At 46.8% G+C, this 27,590-nt stretch overlaps 3 protein-coding genes across 6 annotated transcripts in view; 2 read left to right on the plus strand and 1 right to left on the minus strand.

The window, feature by feature from the left end:
* On the plus strand, positions 1-13,982 carry DDX55 (DEAD-box helicase 55). 3 transcript variants are annotated; one of them, XM_072953446.1, is made up of 14 exons: positions 1-156; positions 1,740-1,790; positions 1,883-1,969; positions 3,135-3,226; positions 3,306-3,368; positions 3,752-3,901; positions 4,490-4,679; positions 7,170-7,252; positions 9,129-9,260; positions 10,121-10,213; positions 10,872-10,986; positions 11,441-11,609; positions 11,941-12,233; positions 12,489-13,982. In XM_072953446.1, the coding sequence occupies exons 1-14, from the start codon at positions 49-51 to the stop codon at positions 12,663-12,665; spliced, it is 1,803 nt and encodes a 600-aa protein (XP_072809547.1). In that variant the 5' UTR covers positions 1-48; the 3' UTR covers positions 12,666-13,982. The 3 variants fall into 3 exon arrangements, with proteins under 3 accessions (XP_072809547.1, XP_072809549.1, XP_072809548.1); XM_072953447.1 differs by having other exon boundaries at positions 77-206; XM_072953448.1 differs by lacking the exon at positions 12,489-13,982 and having other exon boundaries at positions 11,957-12,121.
* EIF2B1 (eukaryotic translation initiation factor 2B subunit alpha) lies at positions 13,355-22,611 on the minus strand. The gene is made up of 9 exons (XM_006209478.4): positions 22,392-22,611; positions 21,420-21,521; positions 20,192-20,328; positions 19,967-20,083; positions 18,147-18,259; positions 17,524-17,592; positions 16,332-16,407; positions 14,978-15,103; positions 13,355-14,273 (listed from the first exon to the last, which is right to left on the minus strand). The coding sequence occupies exons 1-9, from the start codon at positions 22,594-22,596 to the stop codon at positions 14,109-14,111; spliced, it is 1,110 nt and encodes a 369-aa protein (XP_006209540.4). The 5' UTR covers positions 22,597-22,611; the 3' UTR covers positions 13,355-14,108.
* Positions 22,606-27,590, plus strand: part of GTF2H3 (general transcription factor IIH subunit 3) — an 18,147-nt gene continuing 13,162 nt past the window's right edge. The window contains exons 1-2 of one of the 2 annotated variants that reach the window (XM_006209477.4): positions 22,606-22,694; positions 25,361-25,440. In XM_006209477.4, the coding sequence (XP_006209539.2) occupies positions 22,682-22,694; positions 25,361-25,440 (93 nt within the window). In that variant the 5' untranslated portion in view covers positions 22,606-22,681. The other variant, XM_072953449.1, reaches the window with a different exon arrangement.

The raw sequence follows: 27,590 nt of genomic DNA on the forward strand, positions 1-27,590 counted from the left end.
CTTGCTGGCGGCGCCCGGGTGGTGGCTGCAGCGGCGGCGGAGCGCGCCATGGAGCACGTGACGGAGGGTTCCTGGGAGTCGCTGCCTGTGCCGCTGCACCCGCGGGTGCTGGGTGCGCTGCGGGAGCTGGGTTTCCCGTACATGACGCCGGTGCAGGTACCCGGCGCGGGCCGGGGGGAGGCGGGCCCTCCGTGCGCAGGGGGCAGGTGAGGAAACGGAGGCTCAGGGTGGGCCAGGCAGCCGCTTAACACGGCCGGTAGGTGTTAGAATTAGGACTCGCATCCTGGAGTTTTCGCCCAGGCTAGGACTTTCGCCACGTCTTCCTGCTGCCCAGGCTCGAGGGATGATTAGTGATCGGCAGGCAGAGGCGGCAGGCGGCGGCGCGCCTGTGCCAGGGTCGTCACAACACTGCCCACCCCCCGCCCTTGGGTGCTCGGGCATAAGTGCCCGGTACATATCCTGGCCCTGCCCACTCTAGCTGTGAGACCTCGGGCAAATGATTTAACCTCTCTGTGTTCATTTCCTTTCTCTGTGAAATGACGACAGTAGTGTTACCCGACTCAGAGGGTTGTTGTGAGGTTACATAAAACAATGTTGGACACGTTATGGGCGCTCGATAAACATTATCTGTTGTCATCATTATTTTGGGGGCTAAGTGAAGCGTCCTGCCCTGATCTGTTCATTTATCCAAGTAATTTATTCTGGACAGAAGTGTATCAGGTACTCTTTCCTAGGCTCTGGGGATTTTGCAGTGTTGGTTCCCACTCCTGGGCCTTGTTTTCTGAAGCAGCAGAGAGAGAAGGGTGTAAAGGAATGAGGTAATTTCGGCTGCTGCTGCTGAGCGTTATGGAGGAGACAGTGACGAGAAGATACAGGATAGGGAGTAAGACGGGGCGTCAGGGAAGGCCCCTCTGAGGCGGTGGCATTAAACTGATACCTGAATGACTGAGAAGGAGCCACTGTGGGGTTACTGGGGACAGGATGTTCCAGCAGAGAGAAATACCAGTGCAAATACTCTGGGGCTGGAAGTGATCTCGGAGGGACAGCAAGAAGGCCTTTGTAGCTGGAGCATCATGAGAAGTGTAAAAGACAAGCAACCTGGATGCTCGACTGCACAGGGTCTGTCTTGTAGGAGTTTGTACTTTCTTCCAAATGCAGTGGGAAGCCAGCTTCCAGGGGAAGCTGCAGGAAGGGAAGGGATGTGACCGCTGTGTAGAGGATGGACTTGCGAGGAGTCAAGAGAAGAAGCAAGGTCAGTTAGGCCATTGTCAAGTTAGAGGTGATGGTGGCTTGGAGTAGAGAAGAAGCAGTGGATACTGAGAAGTCAATTCCGAGATAGCTTGAGGGTTGCTGAGGGGCCAGGCATGGGGGCACGCAAGAGGAATGTAGAAGGATCCTGAGGTTTTTGTCCTTAGCGACTGAGTGGGTGGTGGCATCATTTAACAAGATGAGGAAGGCTGGGGTGGGGGTGGGGCAGAAGGGACAGGTTTCAAAGGGAAAATCAAGAGTCCCAGATGCCAGCCCAGCTCACTTCCGCTCCACGCCGGCTGTGTAGACACCACTGCTGTGTTACCTGTGAGCCAGCCCCTCTCAAAGGGTGCCTCTGCAGACTCTGCTGAGAGTCCACTTTATGGTGGGGTCCAGTGTGACCAAGGTCAGCACTGCATTCCTCAGGCTTGGGGCTTCATCTCTGGAGTCACGGCATCCTCTAACCAGGGCTTTGCCATCTCTCTCTTCAGTCTGCAACCATCCCTTTGTTCATGAAAAACAAAGACGTTGCCGCGGAAGCGGTGAGTACCTTGTGTAAATGCAGCCCATCCTCCTGTTTTCCCTCCAGAATGACCTGTGAGGAAAAGCAAACCAAAACTTCCCCCCTTTTCAGGTCACAGGTAGTGGCAAAACACTCGCTTTCGTCATCCCCATCCTGGAAATTCTCCTGAGGAGGGAAGAGAAGTTAAAAAAGAGTCAGGTGAGGAGAGCTGAGTCATCGGAGAGTTCACTGGTCAAAAGCTTGAAAAAAATAAGAAAATAAAATACAGCCTGTCCCCATTACTTGCGGAGTCTGTATTTATGAATTTGCCTCCTCCTTAAAACTTATTTGTAGCTCCCAGAAGCAGCGCTCGCTGTGCTTTCGTGCTCCTGTGTGGACTTGTGTGGGGCAGTGACAAATTGAAGTCACCTGTTGGCATGTTCCCATCTGAGTCTGAACAGGGTGAACCTCTGCCCTCTCCTTCCAGCCCTCAGGCTGCATACAAATGTCTTTTTCGCAGTCTACTTACTGCTTGTTTTTTTTTATTTGGTGGGGGGCATGATTTCACTGTATAAAATGACTCGCAGACACAGTGGTGAAGCACTGTCAAGTGTTCCTGAACGCGAGGAGGCTGTGATGTGCCTCAGGGAGAAAATCCACGTGTTGCTAAGCTTCGTCCAGGCGTGGTAACAGTGCTGTTGGCCATGAGTTCAGCGTTGATGAATCAACAGTATATAGTAAATAAGGTGTCTGCTTATTTGATTGAAGTATAGTTGACTTACAAAATAAGGTGTCTTTAAACAGAAGTATACTCAAAATCAGCTTATGTATTGACAGGGTGACAGAAATGTGACCAGAGGCTCACAGGAACCTAACCCTGTTTCCCCAGGAGCAATGGCCCAGTATCTGCTGGACCATTGCCAGTTAGCGTTTGTCGCCACTCTGTTGAACAGGACTGCTTTGAGTAGTGAGAACGGAGTAATTCAAACTACAGTTGACCCTTGAACAACGCAGGTTGTTGGACTGGGCAGGTCCACTTGCACGTGGAGTTTTCCAGTAGTGAACGCAGGTCTACACAATCCGAGGTTGGTGTGATCCTCAGATGCGGAATGGGGATACGGAGGAACCAGACTGGTTATACGGAGGGCCGACTATAAATAATAGGCAGATTAACGACTGCAGAGGCTTGGCGCCGCTAACCCCCGCATCATTCGAGGGTCAACTGTCTGATACGCACTGTGACCAGATGCTGCTGAAAAAGCCCCGGAAGTGCTGCTTCTCTGGGAACTTTGCTCCTTGAGCTGGAGGGCGCGGGTGACCTCGTGTGAGTTTGGCTCTGAGCCCCGAGCACTGCTGATCCTGTCCTTTCCCCCGACATGGGCAGGTCGGCGCCATAATCATCACACCCACGCGGGAGCTGGCTATTCAGATAGACGAGGTCCTGTCCCACTTCACGAAGGCTTTCCCACAGTTCAGGTAAAGTGGACGCAGGGTCCCTGTTAGCCGCGGGCTGTGATTTTTTCCTGACCTGCTCAAAGACCCGTTTCTTGTTTAGCCAGATCCTCTGGATTGGAGGCAGGAATCCTGGAGAGGATGTTGCGAGGTTTAAGGAGCACGGGTAAGATTGCTTTCTCTTACTCATTTCTTTGTTTGCTCTTGCACTGAACCCAAGAGGAATTGATGCAGAATCGGGGCCTAATCGGAACCTCTCACCTTCAGCAACCCTCTCCCCACAAAAAAAGGATTTTCTTCAGGCCAGCCTCCCATTTTGCTTGTGGGTTCCTTCCCACGTGGTCCTGATGAACATCCCCCCTCCGGAGTCTCACCTCTGCAGGGGAGAAGGGGGTTGGAGTGTGGGTCCCGCTCTTCCCTGACAGAGCGTATGGGGCTTCGGGCCCTTGCTCTTCTCACTCTGGGCGGAGGGATACAAAGCTTGGTGTCTGGAATCCCAAAGATCCCCAGATCCAGGGAGTTTGGTCAGTGTGAACTTTGTTTGCACAGTGGAAACATCATTGTGGCGACCCCCGGCCGCCTGGAGGACATGTTCCGAAGGAAGGCCGAGGGCCTGGACCTGGCCAGCTGCGTCAGGTCCCTGGACGTCCTGGTGTTGGATGAAGCGGACAGACTTCTGGACATGGGGTTTGAGGCCAGGTACTGGATTTTGGACTTCATGGGCTTTGGGTGGCAGAGGACGAAAAGGAGACCAGAATGGAGTTCTTCTGTCACTCCATGACTACCTCTCTCAGCCACATTTGCATTTCAAATCATCAGGTGGCTTGATCCTTCAGATTCTACCACACTGAATTCCAGTTCTTTTATCTTTGATGTTCTTAAGATGCGTTTTCCTTCATGGTTTCTTTAACAGTTTTTGTGTTTTTTAACAAATAAATAGCTTTATTGGGATATGATTCCTATTACATAGTTCACCCATATAAACTATACAGTTCAGTAGTTTTTAGTCTCAAAAAGTTAATTCTTAATTTCACTCTTTTAATTGCACTCTATTATAAAAGCATAATTATATCCTTAATATAGGAGAAACCTTGGGAAAACCAGAGTATGAAGAAGACATAAAGATTGCCCATAATCGCTCCTCCCAGTAGTAGCTACTATAAATATTGTGATGGTTTCCAGTCTTTTAAAACACCTGTTTAGTATCATAAAGCACCATTTGTTGATTATGCTGATAAAGGAGTGGTTAAGAGGAGCCCTCTTTTTTTTTTTTTTTTTTTTTTAAAGTATAAACACCATCCTGGAGTTTTTGCCAAAGCAGAGGAGAACGGGCCTTTTCTCGGCCACTCAGACGCAGGAGGTGGAGAACCTGGTGAGAGCAGGCCTGCGGAACCCCGTGCGCATCTCGGTGAAGGAGAAGGGCGCCGCGGCCAGCAGCACCCAGAAAACCCCTTCCCGCCTAGAGAACTACTACATGGTGAGCATGGGGCGTTCTCGCTGGTTCCTGCAGTTCAGTGGTGACGCGGACTGGGCTCTGAGGTTCAGCGTGGTGACTGTGGGTACAGGACCGTACTGTGTACTTGAAATTCAGTAAGAGCAGGTCTTAAGGGTTCTCACCAGAAAACAGAAAAGGAAACTAGCTGAAGCAGTGGAGCTGTTAATTAACTCGAGTCCATAATCATCTCACAGTGTACACGTACATGAAGCCACCACATTGTGCACCTTCAATATATACATGCCTAAGTATATATAATTTTTTTTTGCCAATTATATCTTGGTAAAGCTGAGGAAAAAGTATTATAAGCTAAAGCGATTTACTGACAGAATTACTAATTTTCTTTTACTTGAACTGCTTTCAGTAAGCTTAGTTCTGGTTTTTCTTTTTAAATGATCAACTGTAATGTTTTAACAACTTACTAGATTTTTGTGTTTCTATTTACTTGAAAAATGATTTAATTTTTTTAAACTTTTACTGCCTGTATGTTTTATCAATATGTATACATTCATGTTCCCACTAATGTATGTTAACTCTTAGCAACTAAAACAAATAAACAAGCAAATAATAATGAGTGCCCTAGGGATTGGCTTTCAATTTGCTAGGAAACTAAATCTATAAAATGATACCCTGTGGCATATATTAAAATGCATTTGGGGTCAGAGCTCGGACACCTGGTGTGTGTGATGATACTTGTCATTGAGCAAGTAAGTGAATAAGTTAACGTCGGCGTGACTGTGTTTTAAGCACAGTCTCCAAGGACGGTGTGTATGGGCCTTCTACCCGCAAGTGATCATACGTTTTCGATCTCTACACGTGCGTGGGCGTGCTGGGTGCAGGCGCGGGGAACCTGGGCTCCCAGCCCGTTAGTATGAGCCTGAGTTGGTGGACGGCACCGCCAGACATGCAGGTGAAACACAAAATCAAACGCTAGACTATCTGAAGGAGGCTTTGTTGGGCGACAGTGTTCTGCTCTGTAACCTAAATGTTAGATATTTTGGATTTGCAACTGGGAATTGCTGAATTTGCAGCAGTAAATCCTTACTTGTAGTTTCCTCACAAGGCAGTGGGAGGGCTTTTGGAAAAGTGATTGTTAGCAACGAGGCCGCCCGTCTTCAATTCTCTCCCATCACTGGGTCGGGCCAAGAAGCATCTAGAGAGGATGGTCAGCCAGGGTGGCAGCGCCATTTGGGAACTGGGAGAACCACAGGCCAGTGTCACTGCTGGACAAGGCACATCTAAATCGTGCATCCCCGGCCAGGGGACCCGGCTTTACTTTTGGCTGAGAGGGGCCCCTCAGCTCCTGAACACGGTGACATGTTCACAAAGCAGTGGGCTCTTTCCACACCAGTGTCCCTGTTGCTGTGGACTGTGAGGGGTAAGGGAGAAGGCTGCTGGCCTTTGTGCCAGTTCGTGCGGGAATTGCAGGTAGAACAGTTTGCAAGTCAGGAAACTACATCTGGTGCCGCTGCCTGGAGGGTATTTTCGCAATCAGTCCACGTTGTTTCTGCCCGAGGCCAGGTCTGCTAAAGCCAGGAGGCTGGCTCTTCCCTGGGGAGGGAGGGCGTGGTGGGAGTGCAGGGGTGAATGAGGGCGCCCAGGTGCACATCCGGGATCTGGCCCTTCCTAACTGAACTAGGGGAGCTTCCCAGTTCCTCACCTGGGATGTGGGGGCTCGAGTTGCACCGTCTTTACAGCCTTGCTGTGAGGACTGGTTTGCTAATGCAGATGAAGGCTTGCAGGCCGGTGCTTGGTCCGCGGTAAGCACTAATAAATTAGCTTCGGAGCCCACTGTGGCTGGTGTTGATCCTGCTCTTCTGCATTCATTTAAGTGACTATGTTTAGAGATGTCTGAGTGTGTGAGACAGAAATTCCAAACTGAGGATTTGGTTTTGGTGAAAATGGGGGAAGGCATTCAGGGGGATATAGAGGCCCCCAGTTTAGGGGCCTGAGTGGAGCGCTTGGTTGTCTGGAGTCTGCTTCCATGGAGGTCTGTGCAACGGTTCTGTACATTCTTCTGTGGAAACCTGTGTTCACCTTAGAGCAGTGATTTCTGAACCTGGCTGTGCCTCAGAACTTCCTGGGAGCTTGTAAATGACACAGGTCCAGTTCCAGACCCACCTTGTCTTGATCTGTATGCTGCGTCCGAGAATTTGCCTTGTAAAGACCTACCCTGGAGACGGCGCTGTGGTGCGTGGTACTGTCTGCATGCTGGGATTTGGGAACTGCTCACTGCACAGGTGACCCCCAGGCCGCAGTTACATGATTTTGTAACTTAGGTGTGTCAGCTGCACGGCTGACCTTCACCTGTAGACTGCCCGGCAGATGGAGTAACATTCTGACCAACGTCTGTCCTTTTCCTGGAGGAAATTAGATTCCTTAGAATTTAAGGTTGAAACTGAAAGTAGCTATGGGGTTATTGTTGTCAGCAAATTTGTTTTTATTTTACTGGCTTTCCTTTTTGTTTTGCAGGTGTGCAAGGCAGATGAGAAATTTAATCAGCTGGTACACTTTCTTCGAAATCACAAGCGGGAAAAACACCTGGTCTTCTTCAGGTAACCCTTCTGGACTGTGGTAGCAGAGTCCGGGCTTCAGCCACAGTCAGAGTGTGCGTGTGTGTGTGCCCTTCAGCTCTGGGATTCCCTTTAAGTTGCTTCTCTGTTAGGAATGCGTTTGGCTGCTACTAACTGAAAACCTGACTTCTGCAGCTCAAGCGGAGGGGTTCATTTTTCTCCTCTTTAAAGAGTCTGGAGGTAGGCAGGTCCTAACATTGGTTTCTGTCCCAGCAACATCAAGGCCAGTGTTTCTGCCACTGTCTTGGCCATTCCTTCTTGTTGGCCACCTCCTAGTTTTAAGATGACCACTGTAACACCCACTGTCACCTCTGCACTGAAAGCAGATTAAGGAGGAAAGGCCAAGGGGGGAGGAAGGGCAGTGTTGGCTATATCCGACCCTTTTCATCAGAAATGCAGAAGGCTTTCTCAGAACCAACCCCTCCCCAGCTGACTTTGCTTTCATTATATGGGCCAAAGGTGGGTCACCCGGGCGCCTCTCACTCCAAGAGGTGGGGAAAATGAGTGGGAAGCTGTCCCAGCCTCTGGAGGAGAGGGAGATGAAAGGAGGAAGTGGTTGGGATGGCGTTTAATCAGCCAGTCTGGGGTCTGCCACACAGGAGGTTTTGTCCTGTTGTCAGAATGCAAGAGAGGAACAGATGTGTGCATGCTTTGGACTGCTTTTTCTCCTCTAAATATACCTGTGGTCTTTCTTCCTTTCTCCCCTCCCCTTCCCTATACCAAAAGAACTTTATTTTTTCCATCCATCATTTTACCAATAAAGTGCATTAGCTGTACTGACCCACAGTTAGAAATACAGCCTGGTGTGTACACACACACACACACAAAACAAACAGATTTCACAAAGCTGCACTTGCCTGGGTGGGACACATTCTGATGCTTTTTATTTTGTTCTAATTAAAAAAGAAAAAATGCTGGTCCAGACTCACTAAATTAATTTCAGGACCCACCAGATTGCTTTCAGGACCTGTGGACTGTGACCGTCAGTATGTAAAACTGCTTTATCACGCACTGATGTGACTTGTGGTGGAAACAGCTAGCAGTCTGGTAGCAGTCACTGAGAACAGTATTTAAGACAGAAGTACCTAGACAAGAGTTGGCCCAAATTGGACTCCTGAGCCTGGGATAGTGGGAAGAACGCTGGAGATGGAATCAAACCTTCCTTCTGGTCCTGGGTCTGCCACTCACCCGTATTTCCTCTGTAGCTTCAGTTTCCTCATCTGCAAAAGGATGTGACGTCACTTTGGAATCTCTCAAATAAAAAGAGGGATGAGGGGCTTGGGGTGAACTGTATTAGAAGGGTGGTGCGCAGGGAGCTCACAGACTCCCTCAGGAGAAGTTGGGTGCCCAGCCCCTAGGGAGGACAGGATCTGGGGGCCCAGAGAGCTCTGTGGCTTTCTCTAGGGCACGGCCTCACTGGGATGATGCTGCTCCAGCCCCTTTTTGTCCTCGACTAAGGTCCAAATATGTAGGGGAAGGATCTGATTGGTCTAACTTGGGTTATCTGCGCCCTTGGGAGTCACTGACTGGGGAAGCAGCAGTTCCCCAAAGGAAAAGGAGCGAAATGTTTGTACTCAGATGTCATGGTTTTCGTTGTGAAGGACGACGTCACTGTAGTTAGTTTCTCGGGGGGCCCGGGATGGGAGTACATCATTGGGGTTTTAACTCCTGCTCAGGGGGTTTTGTCAAAAGATGAGCCTCTCGCTGGCCGAGAGCTCAGCTGTGGGTGATCTCTACGGCCCTCCTCCTCAAGAGGACTGGGTCATTCCACTGCATCCGGTGCTCGCGGCCCCCCTCCCCTCAGTCGCAGAAGGACCAAGACAGCCAATGGCTCTAAGCCCTCTCGCCCCTCTTGCAGCACGTGCGCCTGTGTGGAGTACTATGGAAAGGCCCTGGAGGCCCTGGTGAAGGGCGTGAAGATAATGTGCATTCACGGAAAGATGAAATACAAGCGCAACAAGATCTTCATGGAGTTCCGCAAACTGCAGAGGTGGGTCCGCCTCCCTTGGAGGTGGAGATCTCCAGCCACTCTGCTCTTTCGCCGGGTCGCTGTGCCTCGAAACCTGCATGTGTTGTGGTCCTGCCTGGAGCCTTCTTCCTCCTCGAAGCTGGTTATCGCATCTTCTCTGTGAAGCTGCCCAGATCCCCTCCCTCCGCCCTGACCCCCTCCCTCCGCCCTGACCCCATGACACTTGGCTACACTGACTTCCTTACTTGCCTGTCAGCTTTCCTGCTAGACTTCAGGCTCCGTAAGATCAGGAACCTGTGTGTTGTGCTCGCTCCTGGCTCCCCCAGTGTCTGGCTTGGGGCCAGCCAGTGGGGGTTTGGACAGCTGTGTGTTCAGTGGGTGGACAGAGCGGATAGAAAGTCCGTTGAAGGCTACACTGTAGGGAACTGGTGTTTCTACTGACCGTAACTTGATTCTGTTTGTGCACAGAGATACCTTTCTGTTTTTCTTAATCATTGAGCATTCTGGCTGTTATAAGCAATCTTTTAGGCAAAGACCTGACCGCTAATCACCTCAGGCTGGGAGGGAAAATTTTATGTTTTTCAATGGCTGCCAGTGATTAGATTAAACGCAGTTTCCTTCCCCACCAAATGGAAATACGCTGTTTTAAAAACTCTCCGTGTCTCCTCCCCACCTCCTGTTTTCACGGGGAATTTCTCAAGTCCTGGAGATGCTTAGGAGGAAGAAAAATCAGAATGTTACTATTACTAAAAATTTGCTTCTGTGAGAGGTTCTGCAGCCTGAGTATCGCTGTTGTCATCACCAAGATCAGAACAGGCTGCTCTGGCTGGTGGTGGAAGTGGCAAGCCTCCTCATTCGAGTGCTTTTTTCCTGTTTTCCAGTGGGATCTTGGTGTGCACTGACGTGATGGCCCGGGGAATAGACATTCCCGAAGTCAACTGGGTGCTGCAGTACGACCCTCCCAGCAGTGCAAGGTACCGCGTGACAGATGTCCCCTCTGTCCAGGAGTCCCGCCTAACGAAGTGAACCCTGAGTCAGATACACTTAGTGACGGTTGTTAAAACATTCTCTGAAATAGCAAAAATAGGCGAACCGATGAGTGAGGTATTTTCAAATACTTTTTAAAGTTCTTGCAGAAATGCACAATAGAACGTTTAAAGGAAGACAGTATGTACACCGTATGTGAAAATTCCAGTCATTCTCCGAAGGCAAGCCTGCGCTCCTAATGGAAGCCGCAAAACAGGAGAGAGGGCCTGTAAACACAGACTCCTACGCAGACAGCTGTTACTTCCTGGTGGGGGCTCACAGGTCACTTGCGTTTTCTTTTTTATATGTTTCATTGTTTCCCAAGTTTTCTGCTGGGACCATGTCCTCCCACCTGTATCATCAGAGCGGCAGAAATTTAAGTTTTATAGTTCACAGTAGATGTGTGACACTCTTACCTGGCTTGCAGTGTGTATTTTAATCAGCAGCTCTTCTAACACCAGTAAGTGGCAGGGCTGGGGTTGAGCCGTGGATTCTGGCAGCTCCTTGTGTCACTTTAGATGCATCCTCTGCGCGGCTGCAGACCTGCCTGGGCTCTGCTCAGCCACCATCGCGTGTAACCATGGCCCCGTCCCATGTTGTTCGCAGCGCCTTTGTGCATCGCTGTGGCCGCACAGCCCGCATCGGCCACGGCGGCAGTGCGCTAGTGTTCCTCCTGCCCATGGAAGAGTCGTACGTCAGCTTCCTTGCCATTAACCAGAAAGTAAGCCGTCTTCCTTTTCCATACAGAACGCCCAGTGCCGGGGTGGTTGGACTTCTTTTCCAGCGGGTGGTCCAGAACTTAGATTAGAGGTTGCAAACTCACAGGGGCCAGGCAGGTGATGTCAGTGGGGAACCTGCTGGCTTTATGTCTGTGGAGAGGCTCCAGGGTGGCAGCCACTGCCCGGCCCCAGCTGAGTGTCACTACCTGGGGACACGGACGTAGTGTTGCCATATTTTCCAACTAGAAATCACGATTGTTACATAATTGTTGTTACATACTTTTCTTTAAAAAATTTAAAATACTTTCTGGATCAAGTTAAATACTTGGGTTGGATTTGGGCTTTAAGAATAAAATGGATTGTTTTGCCTTTAGTTTTATTGGCTCTGGCTCTGATGGGGTAGCCTTGGGGATGAAGTGATTACAGCCAGAGGGTGACAATGTGGTCCCTGTGCAGTGCCCCCTGCAGGAGATGAAACTCCAGAAAAACACAGCGGACCTCCTTCCAAAGCTCAAGTCCATGGCCCTGGCTGACAGAGCTGTGTTTGAAAAGGGCATGAAAGCTTTTGTGTCATACGTCCAGGCTTATGTGAAGCACGAATGTAGCCTCATCTTCAGATTAAAGGGTGCGTTGTTCTCTTAATTGTGTCTCCATCTGAAACACCTGATGGTTTTATAAGTATTACAAGTATGAAGCCATTTTGTCTTATAAAAATGTGAGTCCTGAGTCAGGGTTCATGTTTTGTAAAACATTTAGAAGAAAGCCTTCCTTGGTTTGAGTAGACAGAGAATACACTGGCAGTTGAGTATTCCTTTTTAGTTGAAATGAAATAATTCCAAGTAAAAAGAACGTTAGATCGTTTGGTTAGAAAAAATTACATTGCCGGGAGTACTCCAAGGGTTGATGCTTGTAATCCTACTCTGGGTGCGCTAACGCCGGTGTTTTGGTTTAATCAGATCTTGATTTTGCTAGTCTTGCTCGAGGTTTTGCCCTGCTGAGGATGCCCAAGATGCCAGAGCTGAGAGGAAAGCAGTTTCCAGATTTCGTGCCCGTGGATGTCAATACAGACACCATTCCATTTAAAGATAAAATCAGAGAAAAGCAGAGGCAGAAGCTACTGGAGCAACAAAGAAAAGAGAAAACAGAAAATGAAGGGAGGAAAAAGTTCATAAAAAATAAAGCTTGGTCAAAGCAGAAGGCCAAAAAGGAAAAGAAGAAGAAAATGAATGAAAAAAGGAAAAAGGAAGAGGTAAAGTTTGCAGTTTTATTATTTAAATACTCAACATAGAATTCTGAATAAAATTCACTGTAGCAGGTGATGTTGTCTTCTAATAGGAGTCACATAGGACTCTCAGATTTCTGTTCCACGGGTGGCTCGGGCAGGGAACGGGCCGTTTGTGGAAGCTGATTTGAGCACATGTGGTTCCTGGTTAGAAATGGGTGGTCTCAGCTAGCACGCTGTGGCTGAGGAATGCAGCAGTTTGTCGGTCTCTTCTGCCCTTAGGGTTCTGACATTGAAGATGAGGACATGGAGGAACTGCTTAATGACACAAGGCTCTTGAAAAAGTTTAAAAAAGGCAAAATTACTGAAGAAGAATTTGAGAAGGGGCTGTTGACAAGTGGCAAAAGATCAGTCAAGACAGCAGATTTGGGGACGTCAGATGCGGAGGATGACGGCTGACTCCCGCCCCTCAGGTGACAGGCTGGGGGGCGGGGGACACGAGGGGGACAGAGAGCGGGCCCCACCGTCGCGGCCGGCCGGCGTTTGCTGTCTCTGAAAATCAAAACTTCAGGAGACTCCCGAGAAGAATCGCCTCTCCGAAAGCTGTCGCTTCAGACTGGGGAGGTATGAGGGCTGCACACTCGTGTTTTACTAAAAATGCACTGGCTTTGAAGAAGCCTGGCAGAAGAGAAAGTGGGATTCTTTGGGTGTAAATAATAGATGTCAGTATTTATTTTGATGGGTCACTTAGAATTAAAGAGCTCATTTTTTGGGTGACTTTTTTATACCTTTTTTTAACATAAAGATACTGAAGTAGGCTTGATTTTAGATCTCTTGAAGTTCCTCAGTGTTTCCAGACGCCTGGCCTCCCTGGCGTCCTTAGCCCCAGGCTTTAGCTTTAATCTCTCTGATGTACCGCACAGAACCCCCCCACAGCCCCAGCTCCGTTTTATTGGCGGGGATCTAAAAAACAGAGAAAGCAAGTCATTCTGGGAAAGGAAATTACAATGCCTTCTGTTGAATAAACTCTATTTCCTTCTAACTGACTGTGCCTTTAGCGTGTGCAGGGGGCTGCCCAGTGTCTCCACCAAGATGGACGGAGCGTTTGGGTCTGGGGTCAGCTTGCAGCACTGATGCAACGCCATAGCAAAATCTTTCATATAATTTATTTGAAAAGATGCTGAATTTGTTCCCAAGAACAATTGTAAAAAGCTGTTCAGGATCCAAACATGTTTAAATTCACATCTTTCACAGATAGAGAATTTAAGTTTACAAATGTTCTGGAAGGCGTCTTTGTAAATGGTGAGCCGTGCAGGATGCTGCTGCCAGAGACGCCGCCCCCGCCTGCCTTGGGCTCTCGTGGTGGTTTCCTCTGTGGATCCGGATCCTGTTGCAGAGGTGGCAGCCCAAAGCTCGAGTTCACCGCTGGAAGCCTGACACACATTCCTGAGCGCTTCCTGTCCTTCTCATCCCACACTGCATGCAGCCTGCATCCGGGGTGGCCGCTGCTCAGCTGCTGAGGGGCACCTGGCTCTCTTAGGCCTTCGTGTCTCATTGATGCTCTTGGCAAATCAGTCTGGAATGCGGGGAGCTGGAGGGAGGGGGGCAGGCACATCTTCTTTAGTTGGTCAAGTAGCCAACAATCCAACTTGTATTTCTGGAAACTGGAAATGGATGAAAGTGTCTGGAAACTACAAGCACAATCTAGGTTGGGTTTTATGGGAACCGTGAACATATTTTAGATGGAACTGAAATGAATTAAAAAATTCTCCATGACTTATGATTCCAAGTCCTTAGTCTATAAAATGTCATAAAAAACAACTCAGTTTTGGCCTGGCTCACCGAGGGGTCAAGAGGCTTCCCAATTCCTCAGCCGCAAGCCCGCAGGAGAGGACCCGGCGGTTACAGGTACAGCTTGATGAGTTCGTCGCTGACTGCCGAGGGTGTCAGCACCCCCAGGTCTGTGAACAGCAGGGTGATTAGGGAAGGGGAGGTGTAGTCGACCCACGGGTGTTCCTCTCTGAGATCCTGTCCAGTCTGTGCAGACTTCAGAGTATCTGCCTTGTACTGAGGAGACAGGAAGCACTCGTTAGTCTGCTTGCCCAGCGTGTTGAGGGCTCTGAGCTGGGGAGACCTGGGCCTGGGCAATCAGTGTGCTGCTGCCTGAAGGCACCCCGGGAAACGGGGAGCAGCTGGCTGTGCAGCGCACTGGTGTGGAGGGCCGGGCATGGCGTGGGTGAGCCAGCTGGTTAAAGAAAAGCCTCACGTGTTCCATTGGTGTGCTGGGTTAACTCCTCAAGGCCTCTCGAGACCACTGGAGCATCTGTGGAGCGCTTACTATGTGCCGGGCACCACGCTGAGCTCTTCCCGTGGTTATGTCAATCATCACAACTCTGATAGTGCTATCACCCCACTGCGCACGTGACCAAAGTTCACAGAGCTTAAAATGAAGGACTTGCCCAAGGTCACGTGGTTAGTAAGTGGCGGGGATGGCAGGAGGGCCCAGACACTTGACCCCCAAACTTCGACCATTACCCACCAGCTGTCCCTGCCTCCTTGACCCATACCTAGCGTGTCAGTGAATGAGGGAAAGACTGAAATTCTGGGGACAAATTAGACTAAGTTTAACAACCACCAATTTATCTTTGTATCCTGAGTACTGGAAAAAATAGCAATGGGAAGTGAGTAAGTTCCTAGAACATCCTTAGCACTGCGTTTTTTCAAAGGCTTCAGTTTAGACTCAAATGCCCCTTCAAATATGTAAAACTTGCCTTAAACTTATCCGGGACATCTTGCTGGTTTAGTGGGAAGAGCCGTACGAACTTGAAACTTTCTGCAACAACATAAAAAGGCTTGTTCTGTGCTTTGGCGCACACGGCCATCTGGTTGGTTCCAATCTGGGAAGTCAGAAATGGAGAAGGATGAGATCTTCTAGCACAGCTGCAGGGGAGGCAACAAAGTGTATGATGGACGTAACATGTGTAACTCTGGCTCTGGAATTAAAGAGGACCTTTTAAAAAAGAAAACAATAGACGTTGCTCCAAGAATATACAAATGGCCAATAAACACACAAAGAGATGCTCAAGATTCTTAGTCATTAGAAAAACACAAGTCAAAACCACAACAGATACTACTTCATACCTACTGGGAGGGCTATAATTAAAAACACAAGTGTTGGCAAGGGTGTAGAGAAATTGGAATTCTCGTAGGTTGCTGGTGGGAATGTAAGATGGAAAACAGTTTGGCAGATCCTCAAAAAGCTAAACTCAGAAATACCATATGACCCAGCAATCCCGTGTTTAGGTGTGTACTCCCGAAGAACTGAAAACAGGAACTCAGATAATTGTACACTCAAATTCACAGCAGCATTAATCACAACAGTCAAAAGGCAGAAACAATTCAAGTATCCATCAACCCGATGAATGGATAAGCAAAGGTGTTTCCATGCAGTGGGACATTATGCAGGCATCAAAGCATGAGGTCCTGACACAGGCTCCAATACAGACGAGCTTTGAAAACCTCATGCTAAGTGAAATAAACCCAACTCAAAAGGACAGATACTGTATGATTCCACTTAAATAAGGTGCCTCGAATAGGCAAAAATCACGGAGGCAGAAGGATTGGGGGATGGGAGAGAGAAAAATGGAGTTTTGCTTAGTGGTGACAGTTTCTGTTTGGGGTGATAGAAAAGTTTTGAAAACAGACAATGGTAATGGTTGAACAACAATATGAGTGCAATGAATGCCACTCAATCATACACTTAAAAATGATTAAAATGGCAAATTTTATGTTATATTTATTTTACCAAACACACACAAACTATCCTGAAATCTTCCCATGTTAAGCAATAGAGAAATTTTAAGACATTATATTGATGTCATCACTCCATTAAAAAGAAAACCCAACCAAAAAGCCCAATTCCATCAGAGCATACTTTGTGAAAATACAAATTATATTCCAACTTACACAGATCAATCTCAAAAGCGGACAGAAATCTGACCACAATCTGACCACTGCAGTGGCTCACGGGAACTGGGACCCGCAAGCCAGGCAGGTCAGAGGAGCAGCGCTCCCACACAGCGCCGGGCGCGCGCCCCCACGCCCTTGGAGCACGGGTGCTCCTACCTTGTTAATAATTCCTCCGTTTTCAACAACGCCTTCGGCACCAACTATAACAAGATCCACCTTCTCCATGATGTAGCTGAGGAAATTAAGAACAAGTTTTTATGCTCTCTTTGCTCTGCTCTTACTAGTAGCATCATCACTTCCAAGATGAATACTCCCATTTTCAGCAGGGTAAGTTCCTCTCCTAACTACCTTTCTCCCAAAGAGCACCGAGCTCCTGAGACAGCCCCCGGCACCATTACCAGCTCTGCTCCAGGACCACTAACACCCGTTTTGATCACGACACCGTAAAAAGACGTATAACTCACGCTGCCACCCAGTACGTGCACACGTATGTGTGTAACTGAAGTAGGAACTGCATGAGCCGGTATCTGTCCTTACTACATGTGGCACACTCTATTTTTTGGTTCTGCTTCAATACAAACAAAACAAAACTTAAAAAACCTGAAATGATCTGAAGTTGGAAAAATGTGTTATATAATTCAAGAATCTTGCAGGTAAGGGAAGGCCAATTTACCTTTTAATATGAGCAATTAGTAGGATTCTAAAAAATGCTTACTTAAAAATTTTTTTTTGTTGTGGGGGTGGGTAATTAGGTTTACTTGTTTGTTTGTTTGTCTTAGGTACTGGGGAGTGGAGCTAGGACCTCGTGTATGTTAGGCATGCCCTCTACCACTGCGCTATCCCCTCTCCCTAAACTGGTTGAACACCTTCCTAATTTCCTTAATCATCTCCTTATGTCTTTTCCTTCCAGGGGGTTATTACTCCTGTTTTCTCTTGCAAGGCACGCTGACGATCCATGGAGCGTGCCGCTTCGGTTTTAGAAGCAAAGTTCCACAGGTGACACAGAATCCCGGAGTGACACCAAAGACAGCCTGTGTCTTCAGATGAAGCGGGATCATGGATCATGTGTGCTGACCCTAAGCTGACCTTTGCATCTTGCTCTTAAAATGCACCATGATACTACGTAAGTGACTCTCAGTCTCCCCAGCATTCTACAGCCCCGTCTTCGGTGTACGCTACCAAGACCTTATAATGAGCTTGCTGGTTTAACACAGCTGTCAATTAAGAGGTGGGATGCTACCCAGTCCAGTTTTATGAATGGGACTCAAACCTTCCATCTGAAACCCTGCTCCAAGCCAACCCTGGGAGGAAGTGAGGAAACCTGGGGCAGGGGAAGCTAGGTGCTTACCCCACAGCAGCATCCAGGACCACAGTGACAGGGACGTTGAGGTGGCAGAGTGCTTTGGCCATTTTCTTACTGAAAATAACATTTTGAGAACATTAGAAAAACTCCAAGAGAGTCCCACAGTGGTGTATGGTGAGTCACTTACGTTGGATGATGATAAAGCACATTAGCTTGAAGCTCAGTTAATATTAATGGGTTAAGGGGTGGATCCCAAGACTTTGGACTAAGGAAACAAGAATTTGGGGTCTTTAGAAGGAAGTATGTGTTTCCGGAAAACTATACACTTGGGGACTCCAGGTAAGAGATGCAAATTCAGGGGGAAAAAAGGGAGTTTTCTTTTATGTTGTGGATAAGAGGTAAGCATTATTTATTCTTTGATAAAAATCTATCAATTGCTGTCCCTCTGATTTCAGTACTAAATAAGACCCCTGTACTGTGACCTACTTCAAGTTCACGGTGATTTTTCTTCCAGGGGCAGGAACGGGCACTGCCGAGGGCAATGCTGACTGGCTGGCAAATGGGGTAAGGGAGGGGGCACGCTCTGGCTCCTCTTACAATGGATTCTAATCCTCAGTTTGCTCTTGAAAAGGATAGCTGGGCACATAACCAAATGGAAAGATACTTGCCCCGATAGATCAGGCTGCGACTCCGTAATGTACACACTGAAACGCTTCTTGGCCACCACGGCTGCTTCCAAGACCCTCAGGACCACTCTGGAGTAGGCGTGAGTTAATATTCTCTGTGGACAGAGAACGCTCTGTCAAAAGGGCAAACTTCTGGTGCTCCCCAATCCTCTCTGCTGCCTAGTGCATGTTCCTGGTACCCTGAAGCTTCTCCGTGTGCTCTCCTACAAATCACCTGTGACCAGAAAGGCACTCCCTGAGAGTACACTGAGTTTGAGGCCCATAGGCAAGCTGAAAATGTTTTCTGCTGGAGGAATATGAGTCTCCTCTACCCATAGCAAGTGCAGAAGTAGGATCTCCACGTGGTGTTATTCCCAGATATGCAAGCTCTTCTATTTGGAGGCTCCATTAGGTTCCTTTGGGTTGGTTTCCCTAATTCTGAGACATGGTTTGCACCCTTGGGCCGACAGGCACCAGGCAGGCAGCATAAAGAAGTGCAGCGGGCCACTGGGGCCAGCAGCAAAGCAACAAGGCTGAGCTCCAGCTGTTGTCACGTGGGCCCACTGTTGCCAGATCATCAGATTTTTCCAGAGGAGCTAAAAATCTAATATTTCAATGTTGGCTAACTAATTTTTAAAAATTTACAAATACTGTTTGGGAGTAAACACACAATCCATCTGTAGACTGGGTACACTCTGCAGACACGTAGATGTAATCTCCGTTCTAAGGAGCAGCGCAGAGGACTGTGTCACGTAAGACGGGTGGACGCGGCTCCCGAGCTCCTTTCTGAACCTCACCCGAGAGCTTGTTATAAATGCAGGTTCTCAGGACCCCCAGACTGACTGAATCAGAACCTGCATTTATAAGATCCCCATGTGGTTCATCCGCATGTTCAAACTGGAGCAGCTCTGCTCGAAATTTAGCCAAAATAGCACTGATGCAGGTGGTTCCTACACATTCAACTACGGTAGAACTAATGAACCCTGCAGGACGCTGACGGCGCAGTGCGTCTGCAGGAGAAGGCCTCGGCAACAAGTGGTCACAACCTTGCCTCCGCTTGGCCCCAGAACAGCTGTTTGCCACTGGCTTTTGTACAAGATCCCCCTACGCGCCATATACTTAATAACACATTTCAAAGTTGGGAAGAGGGTAATAAAACAGGACATGATTTCAGAGTCCAGATGCAAGTAAATACTTTTATGGCCGGTGGAGGCTTAGCTGGTGGGAGAGACGTCACACAAGTGTAATTACCCCTTGGCTGGGAGCCTGACTTAACCTGCAGCTCCTGTCTTAGCTTATAAACACTGGGCAGCTTTGCACCTCTGTAACCACATCTGGAGTGAAGATGAAAATCTTAATCTAGTGCTAACGTTCAGCAGGAAGATGGTATTAACTCGTGACAAAAGCTGTTCTGTGTTGATCTAATTCAGATTAATTTAGTACATATGCAATAATAACAAATACCGCTTTAGTAAGACACCTTATTAAATCAAGAATCATCCCTGCTGTCCCAGGGGCTTTCTCTGCCTGTTTAAGATGACAACCGTCCACGACAGTAATGGCTGCATTTACACAGGGCCTACTCTGTGCTGGGCACAGTGCAGAGTCCTCACACATGCCATCCCGTTAATCCTCACAACAGCCCTATGAGCTAGCTACTATTATCACCCTTATTTAACAGATGAGAAAACTGCAACCCAGAGAGGCTAAGTAACTTGTCCAAGGTAACACAGCAAGTAAGTGGCAGAGGCAGGATTTTATCCCAGGAGTCCAGCTCCGAAGTCCTTGTTCCCGATTACCGCACATGACCAAGATCTACTCACTGCCCCATCTTTGATGAAAGTATGGCACAGATCTGCGATTTTATTTCTCGACAGTGATATTCTCTGCAGAAAAATCTCTCCCCGCTCAATCATGATCTTTTTACATTTGGAGTAATCCTAGGAAGAAGACAGCAAAATGAAGGGAAAGAAAGGATCCAGGTAAGCTGAGAATATTTGTGGCCAAACAGAGAAGCAGAGGGTAAAGGAGGGCGGGCAGGGGCTCACGGAGTATTCCAGGGAGGTGAGGCTGATGAAGCGCAGGAAGAGCTCCCCGCCTGAGGACACGGCCACAGAGGAGTCCACGCCGCACAGGGTTTCGATGGCGCTGGTGAGGTTCGCTCTCAGGCCCTGGATTGTCTCCCCTGGGATAAGCACACGAGGAAGGTGATGTTCATTTTAGTATCACATCCCCTGGATGCGTCTGTGATTCATTCATTCATTCAAGCAATGCTTACTGGGTGTAGGCTGTATGCCAGGCACTACTGAAGATGGCAGAGATACATCAATGAACATGACAGACAGGATCCCTGCTCTGATGGAACCCCCTTCCAGTTGGAGAGGCAGACAGTAAACAAGCACACAAAGGAACAATCAAGGTAATCACAGAATGACATGAAGACAGAAAAAAGAATGATGAAAAAGGTAGAGCTCCTTGAAGAGAATTAACAAGGACGGCCTCTCAGAGTGAGGGCCATTTAAACAGAGATGTGAGTAAGAAAGGATCCGGCCGCATAAAGATCCAGTGGGAAAAGTTCCAGATGCAGACTGTAACAGCACAAAGGCCTCGAGATGGAAACAAAGTTGGTAAGAGAAACAAAGAGAGGCCAGAGTGAAGCACAGTTCAGTGAGGGACAGCAGGGAAGGAAGTTAAGTAGCAGACACAGAAGAGGTCTGCGGTGTGTTGAGCATAAGGCTCAGGTGTTCGGATGTTATTGTAAGTACAATGGGAAGACACTGGAGGCTGTCTCAGAGCCACGCACCTCTAGGCCAGCCCTTTAAGTTAAAGAAGGCTTTGTTGTTGTTACTATTATTACGCTTATACCCAGATGCTTACATTTAGGATGTCTGAATTAGTAGTGATCACAATGATGACATTAATACCAGAGTTTATAGTGGAATAGTCTCTATAGCAACTATAAAGAATCTTCCACAGGACAGAAGCTCAATAAACACTTGTGAAGCCGAACTATGGCTATAATTTAAGCTTCATAGTTAACCTGATATAAAAATGGTCATTCTTGATTCAGAGTATATTTCATTTGTGAAGGGGGACCCTTTTGATGATGACTTGAGGGCTCTCTTGAAGTCAAAAGGAGGACTGAAATGCAGGGAGAAGCAGAGCTTGGGGCTGCATTACCTTCTGCAGGCACACGGGTGTCTCTCACTTTCTACACTTCTGAGTTATGAGCTGGCTTTCCTAACACCCCGAGTGCTTGGGGGGGACCCTCTTTACCTTTGTCTCTCCTCAAATACTCCAGCAAAGTCCGGATGGCAGCTACTGCTGAGGCCATGTCAGGATCTTCTTTCATCTGAGACTTAAAATATTCAATTAACTCTGGAAAGGGAAAAAAAGTGATTCATCAAATTCATTTAGCAGGATGGACGATCAGAGAGCTTATCAATGACTGCAGACCTTAAGAAGCAGACAAATTTTTAAAATATTAACTTTGCAGGGTGTTTGGCTTCAGGGGTACCATAAATGTTTATGGGAACAGGGATGACATCACATCACTATTTGCAAGCTCTTTCCCATTTTGAAAAAGCTATCCATGTACAATGGCATAAAATTTAAGCTCTATCAAATGACAGTGAAAGGTCATTCTCCTCTTTATCCTTAACCCCAAGTCCTGAAAGAATCCCAGAGTCATCCACCTTACCGACTTCTCCTGCACCCCTCCAGACAGTCTATGCCAAGTTAAGCCTATTCACCGACATAAACATATACACGTATGTGTATGTAGAGGTCCACCCCGCTATTATGTTTTACACGAAAGGTACAATATATATTAGTTTGCCCTTGTCCTTCAGTTAATAAAACACCTTGATAAGCACACTAGATGAGCACATCAAATACGCCCTTTCTTTTAAGTACCAAATCCAACAGGGCAGAGTCTTACTCATACTTCACATACGAGGAAATCAAGACTGCGAAGACCTGCACACTTCGTCCTAAGTCTCACTTTTTGGAAGAAGACACTGGAAAGCGTGGGGAGAGGGGTTGTATGGGGATACCCCCAGGACCCATTCCCTGGCTACAGGAGCAGCGAAAGAGTTTTAGTCGTGACTCGAGGAACCACATCCAGCCAAACAGCCTGAGCTCGGAAAGGGACCTCTCCCGGAGCCCAGTCGGGGCGTTTTTGCGAGGTGGAGGGAACCCTGCGCGGCTCCGCTTTAGGCCCAGCAGGCCCGTCACATCCCGCCTTACCCTTGGAGTCCATCGTGCCCTCCGGACCGTGGAGCCCAAGGGGTCCAGAGCTGCCCTCGTTGCCAGGATGGGTCCCGCAACCGCGCGGGCTCCGAGCCACAGAGACTGACAGCGCGCGGCGCCACTCTGCATTCCACTTCCGGCGCTTTGGAGGCTGGGCCGTGGGTACGGCGCGCGGCCTGAGCAAAGCCGCCTCACACGTCATTTGGCAGCGCCGGAAGTCAGGATTAACAGTTTCCGGGAGGCCTGCCTGACCGCAGCTGGCTGTGCGCTGAGAGATCCGGGCCGCCATGGTCTCAGACGGTGAGGGCCGCTCCCGCGGGTCTTAGGCGGTGAGGGCCCGAGGACTCGGACCCCGGGGCTCGGCAGACTTTGTCCGGCCAGCGCCGGCCGGATGGAGTATATTTTAGGGACTGGGTGGAAACTGTTTGGTGCTTGGAGGAGTGGCTGATGTATTCATTCATTCAGTAGATATTTTTGGATCGCGCCTAGTGTGCCAGGCGTTATTTTATGCCCTGGGAAATACAGTAGAGAACGTGACACACTCGTGGAGGTTACAGTCTGGTGAGCGAGGCAGACAATAGGCAAGTAAATAAAAATAATTTCGAAGCGTGACAAGAGCTGTGAAGATAACATGATGTGATGATGTTGTCGATTGTGATTAGGAGATGAGGACGAGGAGCTATTTTAGATAGGGGTCCAGGGAAGACCGGTGGTATTGAAACTCAGACTCGAATGACTTTGTGAAGGCCCCGTGGCAAGTTGAGTCAGTCTGTTACAATGGGAAGGCGGATAGGGGGCATATAGGGGTAGAGGAAGGTGGAGAGCCTTTCTTTCATACATTAAACTGCTAGTTACACGGCCTGATATTGTAAAAGGAGAAAAAAGAGGTCAGGGTGGCAGGAGCAAGGTGAGCTAGAGGGACGAGTGAGCCAGCCAGGTGCAGGGCCCTTGTGGGCCATGATAAAGAGCTTGAGATTTATTTTTTAAGCGTAATACAAAGCCATTTTAGGGTTTTAATCAAAGAAGTGTTACTGTCTGTTTTATGATTTTAAAAGATTGCTTTGGCTGCTGTGTGGGAAATGGATTATGGAGGGCAGGAATAGATACAGATTTTTTTGGAGGCAGTAACAAGTGTCCGGACATCCTTTATTTGTTTTAATAATTATCACAACCCTGTGAGGGAGGCAGATCTGGTATGGCCCCTGGCAACAAATGAAGAGTTAGAGACACAAAGAAGAAAATTCACAGGGATGTTCCATGTGTATGGATACACTCCTCTCCTGACAGGCAACACTGCATTTTTCTCGAGCTTGGTAGTAGGAAGAACTTTATGGCCTTGAGAATTATGGGGTGGGGCCTGTTGGAGAATAAGGCTAAAGGCTATGGGTAGAGGAGTGAGGGCCTGTGGGAGACACAGTTATTAAGTGCTGCTTTTGTGCTTGATACTACATTACTCATTTCTCATTCTTTAAGGAGTCCATGGTTTAATGGGCAGAGATGGGAAGAGAGATCAGAAACATAGCTAACCGTCAAATGAGGTAGTGAGTACTGTCATTAGGAGAGGGGCAATGCTGTGTGTGGTCAGAAGGAGGCACTGGGGCACTAAAAAGCCAGTCTTTAGAGTCAAGCAGATCTGTCTTCAAAGCTGGGTATTGGCTTTGCTACTTGCTACAGGCCATGTGACTTAGAGCAGGTTATTTTCTTTTGCAAAGTAGGAACAGCTTATTTCATCTAATCTAAGACAATATTGATTATGAAATGTGCTTTTATTTAGTACCGCTAAGAGAAAATATAATACTGTCAGTCAGTCATAATGTTAAGATACCATCCTGATTTCAGCAACTGTCCAATGTTAAAAAAAAAAAAGAGGGAGTACATCTTACAATTGGTGAAAGATAGCAAAAGAAGTCTCTTGCTGTGTTATTGTCAGCATGGGATGGGACTGTAGGATCACGTGTGCCAGGGCCTGATGCACAGGGGCTGATATTTCCACCCTCCTGAGATGGGGGAGCCAGGACCTGTTGGAAAACCTGGCGAGGGCTTTTGAAGAAAGAGGTAGCATTGATTTGGGGCCCTGGAGAGTATATAGGATTTGGGTAGGTAAGCAGAAATCAAAGATGAGGTGGGAGTATCTTGATACAGGAGATGGGAAGTGGAGGAAGAAAGGTATGGGGTCAAGATAGGCATTGTTGCTTTTTGCTATTAAATGAGCATCCTGGGTTTTTCATAACAGTGTGTGCTTACGGGTCCATATGTCTGTCACAGTTAGAATGTAGGCTCTTTGAGGGCTTGGACTCAGTATCGCCAACACCTAACACTGGTACTTAGTGTTAACGTTTGTTGAATGAATTACTGTGTTAAGTTAGCCTGTTTAGTCATGTCTGTCATTTTGGAGAGAGTAGCCTAATTCTTTTCACAGTAAAATCTGTACATAGCAATTGCTTTTCACTTTGATTTGCACCTTTAATTGGCCTTGCTGCTAGGTGACTTGGAGCCAGACTGATTTGTGTCTCCATTTAAAAACCCTACCCCATGCCCGCAATTCTACTGCTAGTGTTTCTTACTACTGATTAATCAGTTTCTTCTGTCCTTCACTAGCCATTTAAAATGCAAATATCTTTGGGTTCATATAATAGATATTTTTTGAGCATCCACCACGTGCTAGGCAATGTGCTAGGAGCAGAGGATGAGCAGTGACAAAACTGACAGGATCCCCCCTCACAGAGCTTACATTCTAGTGCATGAAAGGTGTAGATGTGCAGAAGGCCAGCAAGAGCTTGCTGAGGGCCTCCAGGGCTCTAAATCTGTAAAGGAACTTGGCCTTATGTTAATCTCATGATTGGAGGATGGTAGCCATGTAAAGACGTAGTGGTGCTTGCTCTGGATTTAATTTACAGATTGAAAATGTTAAGTTTTGTCACACTTTTATGAGGCTAATGTTTTTAAGTTTTTTGTCATATTTTCAGAAGATGAACTGAATCTTCTGGTTATCATAGTTGATACCAACCCAATCTGGTGGGGAAAGCAAGCGTTAAAGGAATCTCAGGTAAGAGTGCTTGAGAGGGCTTTTGGATAATTCTGGTTTGACCAAGTATATGTTTACGTTGCTTTTTAATTAAGGTATAGTTTACATACTATAAAAGCAAGTGTGTGTATAAGCATGTATTTGCATTCCTCTTGAGTAGATACCTATGAGTTGAATGGCTGGATCATATGGTAAGTTTAGATTGAACTTTTTAAGACATTGCCAAACTTTTCAAAAGTGGGTGCACCGTTTCCATTCCCATCAGCAGTGTATGAGGGCTCCAGTTTTTTCTTCACATCCTTGCCAACACTCGTTTGTCTTTTTGATTCTAGGCATTCTGTTGTAGGTAGTAATATCTCATTATGGTTTTAATTTGCATTTCCCTAATGGCTGATGATGCTGAGTCCTTTTTTCTTGGGCTTATTAGCCATTCATGTATTTCTTTGGTGAAATTTGTATTCAGATGTTATGTCCAATTTTTAAATTGAATTGTTTATTTTCTTGTTATTGAATTGTAAGAGTTATTTATATATTCTAGATACAAATCTTTTGTCAGATATATGATTTTCAAATGTTTCCTCCTTGTCTACAGCTTTGTGGCTTGTCTTTGCATTTTTTTTCCTACTGAAGTATAGTTGACAGTTTTAGGTGAACACCATGGTGATTCTGTATTTTTATACATTACACACAGTACACAGTTACTACAGTATCACTGTATTCCTTGTGTTGTTCTTTACATCCCTGTGACTTAATTATTTTATAATTGGTTGTTTGTACCTCTTAATCCCTTTCACCTATTGTCCTCATCCCCTCCCACTCCCCTCCCTTCTTTTCATGTTCTTAGTGATGTCTTTTTTAAAAATAGCTTTATCAAGCTATAGGTGGCGTACAGTGAACTTAACATTTTTTTTAAGTTTTTGTTTTTTTGAAGTACTGCATTTGCTTTATTCTTTCTTGTTTGCTTTAGGTTTTTTTGGGGGGGAGGGGAGGTAATTAGATTTTTATGTATTTATTTTTAGTGGAAGTACTGGGGATTGAACCCAGGACCTTGTGCATGCTGGGCACACACTCGACCACTGAGCTATTCCCTCCCCCAGACTTCACATATTTAAAGTGCTTAATTTGTTATGTTACATTTCACATATGGTATGGATACATTGATGAAAATATCACCACAATCAAAATAATGAACATATAGATCCATTACTCTCAAAAGTTTCTTCATATCCCTTTGTAATTTATCCCACCCACCTCTCTGCCTGTGCCCACCCCGAGGCAACCACTGATCTGCTTTCTGTCACTATAGCTTAGTTTGCATTTTTCAGATATTTGTATATATGGACTGAAATAGTATATATAGTGGGATTTTGTGTTTTTTTGTTTGTTTGGTCTGGATACTTTACTCAGCATAATTATTTTGAGATTTGTCCTTGTTACATGCATCAGTAGTTCATTCCTTCTTATTGCTGAACAGGATTCTGTTGTGTGGCTAGACCAGCATGTTACCCTGTCACTCTGGAGAAAGACTGTCTTATTTTGAGCTCTCATAAGCGGTATATGAGCATTCCTTTTTCTTTTTTTTGTACCAACACAAGATTCTTTGTTTCCTTATTTTATCTTTTGCTGATATGATATACCAAAAAAAGTTATCTCAGTTTGCTGCCAAGTATTTAATGGCCCTTTGTATTTCTCCTTTGGGGCATTGCCCATTTTTCTTTTTGAGTGTTCCTTTTTTTTTTTCTTACGATTTGTGGACACTTTATATTAAAAGTTTAACTCACTGTCACATGTTGCAGTTACTTTTTCCAGTTTGTAATTTGCCTCTTACTTTTGTTTAGTTAGTTTTTTGCTCTACAGAAATGTTACTAGGTTTGTTTTATATTTTTAAAAAACAGTGAGTGAAATTTATGAGAGTTTTATTTTCTGCTTGAAGTATTTCTTTAACAGAAACATGCTTTATTCCACGATTATAAAAATATCCACCTATGTATTTTAGTAATATTAGTAATTGTGAGGATGTAAATTCTATGAAGGAAGGAATCTTCCCCTGGCACATAATAAGTGCTCAGCATACTTAGTGAATGAATGAATTGAAAAATTTTACAAATCACCAGGTTAATCAGTATGTATTCATTATCCATTCCATGTGTAGCAATAATTTGCTGGTAATT

This window comes from Vicugna pacos, chromosome 32, assembly GCF_048564905.1.
Source record: "Vicugna pacos chromosome 32, VicPac4, whole genome shotgun sequence".
NCBI lineage: Eukaryota > Metazoa > Chordata > Mammalia > Artiodactyla > Camelidae > Vicugna > Vicugna pacos.